General features: G+C 38.8%; 1 protein-coding gene across 1 annotated transcript; it reads left to right on the plus strand.

Moving 5' to 3' along the window:
• Positions 1–3,093: 3,093 nt before the first annotated feature.
• LOC149189960 (cold-responsive protein kinase 1-like) lies at positions 3,094–13,005 on the plus strand. Its single transcript, XM_089410390.1, has 9 exons — positions 3,094–3,207; positions 3,301–3,522; positions 6,557–6,881; positions 6,982–7,110; positions 9,031–9,140; positions 9,253–9,463; positions 9,625–9,859; positions 12,383–12,527; positions 12,631–13,005. Exons 1-9 carry the CDS (start codon positions 3,094–3,096, stop codon positions 13,003–13,005), a joined length of 1,866 nt encoding a protein of 621 aa, XP_089266516.1.
• Positions 13,006–14,838: the final 1,833 nt, after the last annotated feature.

Here is a 14,838-nt window from a genome sequence, read left to right on the forward strand (position 1 = left end):
AGTTAGTAGGTTGGTAGGTAGTTTTACAAGGTTAGTTTACTAGGTTGCCCTATATTTATTAGGTATATTAGGTTTACTAAGTTGACCTAGATCTATTAGGCTTACTAAATTAACTTAGGTATAAGGTTGACTTGGGTGACCTATGTTTACTAGGTCAACCATAATCAACCATGGTCAACTAGTCAACCATAATCAAGTAAGTTGACATAGGTTTACTAGTCTGACTAGGTTAACATAGACTTACTAGATTCACCTAAATTGATTAAGATTATTAGGTTTACTATGTCAATTGTAGTCAACCATGGTCAACTATAGTTACCATGGTTGACCATGATCAAACATGAGCAATTATGATGAAACAAAGTCAATGATAATCTATCATGGTCAGTACAGTTAGATGTGGACAACTATGGTCATCCATAGTCAACTATATATTGACCATAATAAACCCTAACCAAATATAACTTGAACATATTTAGCTATAGTTAACTATGACCTACTAATCCTCCCTACATAAATCGGCCAACTACTACAACCTCATTAAAAAATGGTTGAAATAATACAACCTCATTAAAAAAGTGGTTGAAATAGTACAACCTCACTAAAAAAGTGGTTTAAATATCTCCACAAAAATCATTTTCCACCTTTCATATGCCTCTCAATAATATTAAAAAATGGAAAATAATATTAAAATTCAACTATAGTTACCATGGTTGACCATGATCAAACATGAGCAATTATAATGAACCAAAATCAATGATAGTCTATCATGGTAAGTACAGTTAGATGTGGACAGCTATGGTGATCGATAGTCAACTATATATTGACCATAATAAACCCTAATCAAATATAACTTGAACATATTTAACTATAGTTAACTATGACCTACTAATCCTCCCTACATAGATCCACCAACTACTACAACCTCATTAAAAAATCGTTGAAATAATACAAATTCATTAAAAAAGTGGTTGAAATAATACAACCTCATTAAAAAAGTGGTTGAAATATCTCCATAAAAGTCATTTTCCACCTTTCATATGCCTCTCAATAACATTAAAAAATAGAAGATAATATTAAAAAATAAAAATAAAACTTCGAATATATTTCAACTACTTTATTAATATAATTAGGCAAATTCAATAACCTTTGATTTAATTTTATTTAATTTGTTATATTTATTTTAAATTTAATTATATAGAAAGAAATTCCCAGACATAATTATATAAACAATAATTTTTTTTTTAATCTAGGATAATCTGTAGCTAGTGAGAGTTATCCTAAACAGACCCAGTATCAAATCCAACTGGCTGCCACTATAAATCTAGGCTAGGTGCAACAGCCTGCAAGCCAAGACACAACAGGTCATATATACTCAATGAGATTTGAACCTTCATCTCGTGGGTTTCACCTAGCGAAACTTACCATAATCACAATCAGAAAGATTAGGTATCGCAGGTACCCCATAAGAAGGATTAGGTATTAGGTATGACAGGTACCCCATAAGTCAATGAACGGTCACGAATTGATCGGCCTATGGATAATGAATGCCAGAGACATGAGAAGCAGCCAAGTCAAGTCAATAGAAGTTTAAGAATCAATCGGGCTTTGGATAATGAATGCCAGAGACTCGAGCAGCAGATAATATATGGGTTGAGCTACTCTTCAAGACAATAGATTCAGGAGAACAAAACAGAGCAGGGTTTAACTCCTGATCTTATGCCAGTGTGTGCTGAGGGCACGATTTCCATTAAGATGAAAGCATTAATATTCAGTAACATGTTACTTATTTTCACGATCCATTTGTGCACGCGTATGCCCCTCTCAGCTGCTGATCCAGGGACTGCTGTCGTTTGGTTTGGTTGTGAGAAGCCCGAATACAGAAACGGTAGCTCCTTCCAGCGCAATCTAAACCAGGTTTTGAATTCACTGGTGGGTAACGTTTCTACAAGCGGATTCAATGTTTCTAGTGTCGTTGTTGTTGAGCGACAAAACAGCAATAATTCGGTTTATGGGCTTCTCTAGTGCCGTGGAGATTTAAACTCCTTTGATTGCAAACAGTGTGCATCCACAGCCAAAACAAATCTTGTTCAGCGTTGCCACAATACTTCTTGTAATGCCCTGCGTTCTTGGGCACGGGCGCGCGCACCTCCATCTCGCGAAATTGACTAAGTGTGGTCGCCATCGCATGAGCGCGCGTGGTAATAAGCATGCGGAAGGGAGTATATATGCGATGGATGAAAGGCGATGAGCATACCCAAGCCGATGATGGATAAACCAAAGGTGAGGGGCGCTCATGTTATAATTTATGAGGTCGGCCAAGGTGGAACGCACGTCCATTGGTGCGTATATATTGGTGAGACCTGCGGTACATTTGGATCCATCGAACTTTCATCTTCATATCTACGCATAAGAAGGGTAAACTGCGCAGAGGGGTAAAAGACTGCGCATATCTCATGCGTAGAACATCTAGAGTGCAGTTTTGGATTTTATGCCGGTTGGAGTGGTGGCAAGCATGCTGAAGTTCGAGTTAAGCGTGTAGGACTTGGTAGGAAGGTTGAGTGGCTCGGGTGAGCACTTCTTCTTGTGCAAGGGTGCACGTGGTTGTAAAAGTAGGTTGCTTATATTGTAAATTTGGTTAAGTGTAGACTTGGTTTGGCAAGGCACACTTGTACATTGTAAATCCAATATTCTTAATATATTGTTGGGCAGACTGTTCGGGAGTTGCCCCTCCCTTTATACTTGTTTGCAATTGTTGACGTTCTCGGTTAATTGCATATGGATAATGAATGAGTATGGGCCTCATTAAGTATAAAGGATAATTGCTTTTACTTGGTTGCGAAACACAAACTAAGTATGTTAATGTGAAGTAGGCGTAGTCCACGAATGTTAGTATTGTTGAAAAGAACGCGTTCGGTGGTGCCGCACCTTGCTACAAGCGGTTGGAAGACTACCGCAGGTGTAGGGGCGTGACAGTTGGTATCAGAGCAAAGGTTGCTCGTAACGAAGAGCAGGTCTGAAGATTTGAGAAGTCTTCCAGGAAGCTGTTGAATGGTTGAAACTAGATCACAAAGGAAGAAGAAGCAGGTCGAGATGGCAGCTGAATCTCCAACCGGGTCTAGTCACGATGGGAAAGATACTACTATTGGGTTCATTGAAAAGGTGTTGGAAAAAGTGGAGGCGATGGAGATTTCTTGGGACAGAAAGGTGGACTTGCTTGCAAAAAGACAAGAGGCCTATTCGAAGATAAATGAAGAGCTCTAAGAACTCCGAACACAGCACGATGAACGCCGGATACAGTATGAGTACATTGATCTTGTGTGTACACAACTTGAGACAAGGGTCAGAGAGGTTGAGGAATCAAGGGATCAAGGTCTTGCAGAGATCGTGAGCTTGAAGAAGGCTCTTGAAGATACAAAGAATGAGCTTGCGGTGGTAAAGAAGTTTGTGGGGCATAACTCAGGTGGAGGAGTGCCTCATATGAAGGTCAAGGAACCGGAGTCTTATGATGATACAAGGAAGGCAAAAACTCTTGGCAACTTCTTGTGGGACATGGAGCAGTACTTGGAGCGGTTGAACCTGGTTGATGGTGAGACACAAGTCAAGGTGGCTACTCAGTTCTTAACGAAGGATGCTAAGATGTGGTGGCGAAGGAGGGTGGATCAGATTGTCAATGGTAGTGCTGATGACATCACTTCGTGGAGTGACTTGAAGAAGGCTTTGCAGACCCACTTTAGTCCTCAAGACGATACATGGGAAGCAAGGACAAAGATCAAGTACATAAAGCAAACCGGAAGCCTACAAGCATACCAGCAAGAGTATTCAAGTGCAGCTTTGGAACTTCCCGACATGGCAGAGAAAGACAAGGTGTTCAACTTCATTATGGGATTGAAGCCTTGGGCACGCAATGAGGTAAGGAGGCAGAAGATTAGAACACTTGAAGAAGCTTTTGCTGCGGTTGATAGGTTGGTGGATCATCTTGATGAGACTTCTGATGATAAGAAGAAGAAGTCCGAAAAGCCAAAAGAGAAGAAGGATGATGATGCTTCGAAATTAGATGATGGTTCGAAGACAAAGAAGCCTTTGAAGTGTTGGATATGTGCAGGGCCACACATGGTGAAAAATTTTCCCTCTAAACCGAAGGTGGCTGCTGTGGCACAATCCAAGGAAAAGAATGATGATGCTTCTGTGGGGATGATGCAGATACTTGGTGCTTCTGCTACTACAGAAGTGGTCTCTAAAAGGGACCCGGAAAGAAACAATTTGGAGTATGTTCGAATGAAGGTTGGAGGTACTAATGTGCTCACTATGGTGGATAGTGGAGCCTCTCACAACTTCATGGGCGAGGATACTGCGAGAAGAATTGGGTTGAAGTTTGTACCAGCTAAGGCACAAATGAAGACAATAAATTCTCCTCCTATTGAGATTCTTGGTATAGCCGAGAAGGTGGACACTACACTTGGTGAATGGACCGGGAAGGTGGACTTCACTATAGTGCGGATTGATGACTATGAGGCTGTATTGGGGATGGAGTTTATGAAACAATTCGATGCTATGATTGTACCACATTTGAAGAAGCTCTACATTTATGATGGAAGGGAAGATGTGCCCATCGGTGTGCCTACCGTTGGTGCAACAAGACCTGATTGTAAAGTGGGAGCGATGCAAATGGAGGATAAGGAAAAGGTGAACAAGCGGTTGTCCACTGTTGAGGCAAAGCTTGTGGAGCAGTCATTGGTCATCAAGACACTTTCAGATAGTATCTTGGATTTGACAAGGAGGCTAGAGATAGTGGAAGATGATGATGATGATGATGAGGTATATGTGAGGCCGGATGTCCAGAAGGAAGACCGGGTTGCTTATCTACAAAGGTTGGAGACCGAAGATCCTGATAGGTGGATCGAGTTGATTAGTGAGGGAGAGCCTTCAGGCTCTACTCCCTCTACATCTTCTTAGATGAGTAAGAAGATGGGCTCATTGTTAGCTGCTCATGGCAGTGAGCCCTCAAGCATATGGAGCATGTATGATTGATGATGACATGTTGCAGATGAGATGGATGGAGTTCCATGGATCTGAGCATGGATTGTGGAGATAGATTCTTGATGAGTCAAGGATGTGGCAGATGTTTGAGGAACAGCTGATGATGACATGAGGATGTCCACTCTCATGGATTGAGCGTATGGTTGGATTGATCACCCAACTAGTTCAAACGTGGGGACTAGTAGTGTACAGAGATATGTTAGCATTCGCTGGAGTATTGTGACAGAGGTTCACATGATGACACATGATGAGGATAGGAGGTCAGTGATCATGGATCGAGATGACGTCTGATGGAGATACATACTTGGTATGGTGAGCTTAGTGACAATGGTCACTAGGCCAGGACATAGTGGAGAAAGAGTCTCTACATATGTTGCAGAGATGTTTACCTTGTATGGAAAGGTCGACATCGTGGATGACGACGATCTTGGTAGATGGCTACCGGGATGGTATGTTTTCGAGGACAACAACGATTTTCAGTGGGGGAGAATGTAACGCCCTGTGTTCTTGGGCACGGGCGCGCGCACCTCCATCTCGCGAAATTGACTAAGTGTGGTCGCCATCGCATGAGCGCACGTGGTAATAAGCGTGCGGAAGGGAGTATATATGCGATGGATGAAAGGCAATGAGCATACCCAAGCCAACGATGGATAAACCAAAGGTGAGGGGCGCTCATGTTATAATTTATGAGGTCGGCCAAGGTGGAACGCACGTCCATTGGTGCGTATATATTGGTGAGACCTGCGGTACATTTGGATCCATCGAACTTTCATCTTCATATCTACGCATAAGAAGGGTAAACTGCGCAGAGGGGTAAAACACTGCACATATCTCATGCGTAGAACATCTAGAGTGCAGTTTTGGATTTTATGCCGGTTGGAGTGGTGGAAAGCGTGCTGAAGTTCGAGTTAAGCGTGCAGGACTTGGTAGGAAGGTTGAGTGGCTCGGGTGAGCATTTCTTCTTGTGCAAGGGTGCACATGGTTGTAAAAGCAGGTTGCTTATATTGTAAATTTGGTTAAGTGTAGACTTGGTTTGGCAAGGCACACTTGTACATTGTAAATCTAATATTCTTAATATATTGTTGGGCAGACTGTTCGGGAGTTGCCCCTCCCTTTACACTTGTTTGCAATTGTTGACGTTCTCGGTTAATTGCATATGGATAATGAATGAGTATGGGCCTCATTAAGTATAAAGGATAATTGCTTTTACTTGGTTGCGAAACACAAACTAAGTATGTTAATGTGAAGTAGGCGTAGTCCACGAATGTTAGTATTGTTGAAAAGAACGCGTTCGGTGGTGCCGCACCTTGCTACAAGCAGTTGGAAGACTACCGCAAGTGTAGGGGCGTGACACTTCTAGACTCATTCAGCAAGACAGCTGCTTTTTACGTTACGCCAATCATAACTTTTACGGCGATATTGATAGTAAGCCGACAAGTTTGATGTGCAACGGTGGGAAAAGCAGCAAGCCACGAGAATTCACAGAGGCTGTGATGTTATAGATTGATTCTCAAAGGTTACAAAGAAAGCTGCGGAGAGCCCGCAACTTTTCTTTGCAGACTATTCTCTGCCTTCTAATTTTCAGGAGAATATATATGGCATGGCCCAATGTTGGAAAGACCTATCCCAAAAGAGCTGCGGGGCTTGCCTAAATTCTTCCTTCTCAACACTAAAATCATGCGCAACTGGGACTATTGGAGCACAATTCGGATCCAAAAACTGTTATTTGCGTTTCGAGGAGTATTCCTTTTTCAATTCGTCCGTGGCCCCTCCGCATCCGCCACCATCCCCCCCGCCTCCTCCTCCATCGGCTCCTCCAGGTAAAAATCCTACAGTGTCCGGTATTTCTTTCACAAAGATCATTTAGCTTTAGTAAGGGTTTATATATTTTTGGCGAAGTAGATCATTAGCCATAACTTAGACTTCCTGTGCAAATCGCAGCAGGGAAAAATCATAATGTGCTTGGGATAACTCTGGGCGCAGTAGCCGCGACGATTGGATTAATTGCAGCTATTGGAGTTTGCGCGTGGAAATTTTTCGCTCCGCCGGAACGGCTTTCTCGAAGCAGAGGTGTCGAAATTGTTAAATGATTCACTTTTAAGATTCCGCAATGAATGCTTTTACTGTGGCGTATCCGTCACAGTTGTGTTACACCGAGCCCCTTACACAATAGTCCACCCTTTCAAAGGGACCAACGCTGTCCCCTGCCTATACCGACGCCTCCATCTCCCACACCTTTCACGCGGGTCGCCCGAGCCCACATCTTGGTGGCTGACCAACTCTTTGGTTGTGTAGGCGCTCGAAAGAATCTACTATAAGCCAAATTTTGCTTTTGTTTACAGTTGGATAACAGTAGTTTGTGGGGAAACTAATAGAAAATTTGGCATGATATTTATAAAAATTCCTTTTGTTTACAGTTGGATAACAGTAGTTTGTGGGGAAACTAATAGAAAATTTGGCATGATATTTATAAAAATTGAGGAATTTTTATAAAGACCAGGTTATAGTAAACTGATTTCACAATTTTGAGTACGTCATAGTTTTAAATAATTAATCAATTTCCACCCTAAAAACATATTTAAACATTCTTATTAATCAATTTTGTCGAAGAATTAACTATGGACACCGTTGATAAAATCTGATCTCCTTATCATGATCCAAATGTTGATCGTAAGTGAACTCTGCAACACAAAATTTTAGTCTTCATCCCCTTCAAATTTTAATAAATTTATCTTGGAATCCATTCTCCGTTATTTGTACCTCCTCCTACCTTTTGCATATTTTTCAACCCTTCTAAGTTGTAATAAATTTATCTAAAAATCCATTCTCCCTTAATACAATCTCCGTTATTTCTCCCTTCCCCTAGCTTTGGCATATTTTTCAAGAATATCAATCATTCACTTAAATCAAGGATTCCTCCTCACAATCTTGGTTTATTATCATCTTAATATTTTGGATTATGAATTTATATAGATTGAATATTCTCGAAATATGTTAGAATCAGATAGTCAGAGAAAAGTTTAACCTCTCTCCTAACAATTTGATTCCAGGATATTTTTGGATTCTGCAACAGTTTTGGAATTTGCTATCATACAAGGATGCCTTATTTCAAAAAGGTCTGAAATTATCAATTTGCTTTTTAAATTTCAGAGCTATTAATAATATAAGATTTTTGTTGTATTATTTTAAACAAAATTAAGAATATTTTATAAGGGTATTTTTATAATTTATTTAATTTTTTGGTTTTTTAATTATGTCATATTTAATTTTATAAGTGTCGATATTTTAGAATAAGGTTTAGATAATTTTAATTTAATTATCAATAATTATCAAATAAATAGTAGGGATTTAAACTCTATTCAATATTTTAGAATATTATTGATATTGTACACGACTGAAAAATTGAGATTTATTTCCAAAATATTATGTCTTTTTTATTTTTTAATTAAATTTATTAAATAAAAAAATGTTATATAGCTAGTGACATATAAAATGAAATATGGTTTTTTGAGCATATAATATTGATAAGCTATAATATTATACCATAATATTTTAATAAAATCTCTTTAAAATTTAAAATCTCTATGTGAAAATAAACTTTTATTAAAAATATAATTTTTTTTAATTCATAATAATTAGAATAAATAAACCTTTATTAAAAAAAAATCACAATAATAATGGGAATAAAGTGATAATTTAAATAACTTTTATGATTTATTCAATTTTATGAGATATTATTATCAGTTTTGATGTTGATCAAAATTTCAAACCCATTCTGTAGAATGATGGGGATACTTCTTATTTTTATATTATTATTTTAAGTTTTATATATATATATATGAAAAACTTTGATTAACGCTAAATACTAAATGTTAAACGTTAAAGGATTAAATTAAAATTTTCTATTTATAATGTTAGAAATTTCAAACAAAAAAAATTCACGGACTTGTATATGGCTAGATAAGTAGGCGGTTTGTGATTGTTTCGCAGGTGAGGAAGGAGCAATTATGTTAAACCCAATTATAGCTGCTTCGGAATTCAATTTCAAACATGATATTTTGACTCTAACTTCAAACCAGAAAACAAGCTTGGCGAGGGAGGTTTTGGATCCGTCTTCAAAGTGAGATCAGTGTTGCATTTAATTAATGGAAGCATTTAGATACACCATCCATGGGAGATTATAAATAATATTAAGGTACCTTTGATGTGCAGGGGGTTCTTCCAGGTGGAAGAGAGGTTGCAATAAAACGGTTGTATATGAGTTCAAGGCGAGGAGATGTTGAATTTCTGAATGAAGCCAATCTCATCAGCCGTGTGCAACACAGGAATCTAGTCAAATTGCTTGGTTGCTCTGTTGATACCTCGGAAAGGCTATTAGTTTATGAATACCTCCCCAACAGTAGTCTCGACAAGTTTCTATTCGGTTTCTACTCTTTCTTCACTCTAATTGGGTTTTCTTTTGTTTTTTCCCTTTCTTTCTTCTGTTCTTTTTAGGGTTGTGTATCTTCTTTTCTTTTTAGGGTTGTGTATAATGTAGTTGGTTAATGTTCTTATCGATCAATGTTATGGATTTATTAATTGCAGATACAGCCAGACGTCATTTACTTGATTGGAGAGGAAGGTATGAAATCATGGTGGGAATTGCCCGTGGCCTAGCCTATCTTCACGAGCAATCTGCACTTAGGATAGTCCACAGAGATATAAAAGCAAGTAATATTTTACTTGACGAGAATTACAGACCGAAGATAGCAGACTTTGGGTTAGCCAAACTCTTTGCAGAAGATATGAGCCACCTTAGCACTACACTTGCAGGAACTTTGTAAGAACTCTCCAACATTCACTCTGGTCAGGTCATAATCATCATTAAATAAATTGAACTATAAATAAATAAATAATAAACCCACTACAATTCATACTTCTGAATATGCTTCATATGATTTAGATGGTGATGCAGGAGCATCAAGACCTTTTTCTCCATTTGTAAATATGGGGTGTGATAATATTAATTTGTAAATATGGGGTGTGTTGATTTTTAATATTATCTTAATTAATTTGAATTAAATAGGAGAATGTCAGGATCTATTGTAAATATCTTTTTATTTAATAAAAGGATATGAGGGAATTTAATTAGTGGAAGGATTTTAGGGATAAAATCTAGATTATAGGGGTGTTGAGATACTTGGGGATTTTGTGGAGTGACTAAAGGGATATGAACCAAAATTGGTTCAATCCAATTGATATAGATTAGTGAGATTGAGAGGAAGAAAAGGTTCTCAGCCTTCGGGCAGTTTGTAAAGGCCCATAGATTGCATATCTGGCCATGAGGAAAAACTCTGTGTGAATATTTGTGTTATTGTAAATATTAATATGTTGATTTCAATTTGTATGGATCTCGTTGTGTTTAATAAAATTCTGAGAGATGGCTCTTTGCTTGATGACCGAATTTGATGTCATATAACTTGAATGGTATAATGGAGCTTATTTTCTCATGCGCTCTTTGCTGTGTAATAATGATGAATCGGGTTCTTTTTCGTTTAATGTATAGCCAGGCTTGATTCTAGATGGCGCACCTATATGCAGTTATATAATGTTGAAGTGGCAGCGCTGCTGATGGTTCTGGTTTTATCTTGGACTGCTGTTTATTAACTGATGAAATGGTGTTTTCCCAGCGCAGGATTAATTATGGTTATATTGCTTTGATTTCTATTTTATTGTGGCGCCTATATATATATATATTTTGGTATAGCCAGAACTCTTGTAAATTTCATTAAGAGGCGGTGACACCATTGAGAGTCATAGCGGAAGCGCTGAACCCTATCTATATGTTTAACTTTATGGGCGGACAGCGAATTCAAACGCTGTATACGCATGTGTAATTCTTTAACTGAATTGTTTACGCGCAATTACTGTGGCTTAGAGTTGTATTCGGTCTTAGCTAAATTCTTGAATCCCATCTCAGGTTATCCGAACCTTCAAAGTGTAACCAGGACCGAGGATAGCTGGAATATAGATGTTTCTAACTGTCGGCCACATTAATTGAAGAGCTGCGAGAACAGCCTGCGGATAGCTCGCGTAAGAGGTGGAGAAATCACTAATTGAAACGGCCCTTAATCAACGCCGATACCAAAGACTGCTGCGTATTGAAGAGGTGGAAGCTTTGATGGCGTAACCAAGTTTTATAAAAACTGTTTGTGCAACTTATTAACATGACGGTCATATATATATAGTTTCTGGTTGCGCAACGAGGATACCGTGGATATAAATCTGGAGCGTAAGGGGAAATCATACGTCCATAAACCGCCAGTGAATGGTTGAAGATCTGCGGGTTAATTAAATCAGAGTCGCAGCGGAACTGGCCACGTGTTAGAAGGCTGCATCAAACTGTATCTAGTTGTATTGAGCTGTCGCGGAATTGTATTTGTGTAATCTGGTTATGGCGTTTTCTTGTGCGCACTTAGCATAGGTGCTAACTCTTGATGCGTGGCACCATCAGTGTTATTATCTCAGAACCGGTGATACATAATTGCACGCCGGTTGTATGGTAAACACGAGATTTGTTTATGACAACGTCAGCTACATAAACAGCACCGATAGCAGAGAGAAAGGGTATACACTGTACGTGTATAACCTGGATACACTTATGCAATATTGACCTGAAATGATTACCTCGCACAGTTTTAATGTGTGCGCCTTTGTTCACTGAGGTAGTTAAAAACAAATCCGCGTTCATGGTGAAATCATGTGTGCAGGTCATAAGTGAATATATGAATGTATGCGCATGCCCAGTTTTAAATATGTACTCTTGTCAATGATTTGGTTGATACGGACGTGGGATTTTTATTTTGGATAAAGCGGATGCTATATAGCATATCCTAGATATTCTACAAGAAAACAAAACAGAAGTGCTCAGTCAGCGGGCAGTATGGCTAGTGGAAAAAATATTACGAATTGATGATCTTGCCCGTGATATTTCTGCCGATCCTAAAACAAATACAGCATTAGTTGATGCCTTTCGTCATGGTCACTATAATACTCGGCAAGTTGCAGAACAGGCTTTGAAACATCTGAATAAAATTCCAACTTTCTCTGGGGTCTTCAACAAAATTAGTTAAGCTTATTATTTCAGTGAGTGAATGTGCGATAAAGTGTAATGAGTTGTAGAATAGTGCAAAGCAAGAAAGGGTGGCAATCGGGAGAAGATCTATCTGCGTTCTTTGTCAAGGAACAATTCAAGGACATCTATAGTGCATGTTCATTTATGGTATCCAGAAATTTTATAACTGTATAATGGGGTGCATCAGATGGATGTGGAGATTTAATTTTTTCTGTTGACATTGAACAGAGGTTACATGGCTCCTGAGTACGCCTTACGTGGACAACTGACAGAGAAAGCAGATGTATTCATCTTTGGAGTGCTTCTACTTGAGATTATCAGCGGGAGAACGAGTCAGAGTTTGGCTCCAGACGCGGAGTTTCTAATCGAAGGAGTATGGCTCATATAGATTTCATCTTTCTGGTTGAAATTTTCCAAAGTATCCACGTCATCTTTGCTCATTAACGTTTTGGGTTTTGCTGATATTGGTCAGACAGACATGGAAACTCTATAAAGCAGACATAGGTTTAGAAGCTATGGATGGCACATTGGAGGGAAGCTATTCAGTGGAGGAAGCGATTAAAGTGATTAAAATTGGTCTTTTGTGCACACAAGCAGCTGCAGCGTTGAGGCCTTCAATGTCCCGTGTGGTCTGGATGCTGACAAATGAGCGAGAACATGATCTTCCTTCGCCCACAAGACCTGCTTTTATAGATCTCGATTCAGGGGGCGCACTTCGCAAACTTAAACGGCCAGCTCCTCACAACGCTAAGGGAACATCAAGCAGTGGCACAGCAACTTCTTCGACAACAAATTCCAATATCTATTCTGCAGCTGCTGATCCTACGTCAGGGTCTCTGCAACCGAGGTGAAGATCAGCGACTATCGGTTGGCTTTATATTACATTAATAATGGACGTCATTATTTTCTCTCTTAATGTGTGGAAGAAGGTTTCATATACTACGTCGACCTTTTGTTTTTTAACAGTGCTGTAATCCCAGGAAGTGTATTGTTATGAATATTTATAGGAGTTCGTTACATTTGCTGCTAGCATAAAGATGGTAGACCATTCTGTTGTGGCATTTTTTTATTTAGTTATTAGTACCTGCCTTCGGCGGACTCTAGCGATCGATGGGCGTTTAACCAGCATTAAATTGTTTTGACTGAGTATTGTATTCATCGTTTAACGAATGTTTTAGCGAAAATATTTGATCGAACAATTTTTTTATAGTAAGTTTTAATTTAGACCCCTTATTGCAAGCATAATTGTATGATTTTATTAAAACTTACGATAATCATTTCAACTTTCGCTTAAATGCTAGTTTAATGCTAATGTGTACTTAGCATTACTTGAAAAACATTTAATGTTTGGTTTCTTCACTGCAATATACATATATCAGAAGCTGGTTTCTTCACTGCAATATACATATATCCAAAGCAATGCAGCTGCGTGGCAAGCTGCATGTTGAGCATGGCCCCTGCCGGGTTCGAGGTGCCAAATGTGTCAGACACCAAAGAAGGACAGATGAGGGCCATCAAATAGTACAATGGTAACTGCGATCCCTGCGATGTAAGGCCCTGTGATTTTTGTTGGGGATTTTTGTGGCAAAATCCCAAAAACAAACAAAATAAACTCCACAGAGGCAATGCTCTGTTGCCTCTCCACAGGATCTTTTTGCACAAGGAAGCTTTTAAAAAAAAAATACTCAGAACGGAGTATTACATCACCATAAAAACATTTCTATTCATTAAAACAAAATGAGTATTACATCACCATAAAAACATTTCTATTCATTAAAACAAAATGTCTGATTCACCAAAAATTACATTCAGCCATCAAAAACTAAACTCTGTCTCCACCTGAGAATTTACTGTGCTGGGTAAAATTCTCATTTACATTCACTGCTGTGAAAACATTTTACTTACTGGTGTAAAAACCTTCTTTTACATACTGCTGTAAAAACAAAATTTACACATGCTTACAAAACAAATGCGCTCCTCTGCTTTTCTTTTATGCACTGCTGTGCAAAATTAATTCCTTGCTTCATGTGCGCTCCCCTGTTTTTATGAGCTGCGTGCAACAACTCTCCCGTGTGCAACCAATACAACAACGAGCATATTTCACTTGGCTCATTATAAAAAACTTAATACAAAACATATGTATCAAAACATACAATAAACATAAATAAATGCTTTACGTGCCGTAAAAAAACCTTTAAAAACTTCTACCTACTTTCTACGATTTGGAAGAGTTTCACTTAATTTCTTTGCAGACAGGAGTGGCGATCAAACTCAAACTTAATTTTTAATCCACGCAAGTATTAAATGCTGGCTCGAATGCAACTTCGAAATGATGGACGGCGGAGAATGATGGAGCAGATCTGACGGTGGACGGAGATATCGGGAGGCCTTACTTGACTGAACGATAGCACCCGAGAAGTCAGACTTGCTTACGTATGGGGAGAACCACACGTCTGCACTATATTGTATCGGGCTCTTGTGTACGGAAACCACTTTCTGCAGGAAGGCGGTCCGATATGCATAAAATGGTTTATGGTTTCGTTCTGGTGGTTTTGGGCGTTGTACGTCTGCCCAGTTGAAATTAGATTTCAACACTCCCCTTTAATTTCAACTGCTGGGCATTCGGTCATACCCAGACACTTCCTCAAAAATTCAAAGCTTTTCTAATCCAATGGCTTTGTCAA

This window comes from Pinus tabuliformis, chromosome 3_1, assembly GCF_031772625.1.
Source record: "Pinus tabuliformis cultivar Carrire ecotype Pingquan chromosome 3_1, CPIR1, whole genome shotgun sequence".
Lineage (NCBI taxonomy): Eukaryota > Viridiplantae > Streptophyta > Pinopsida > Pinales > Pinaceae > Pinus > Pinus tabuliformis.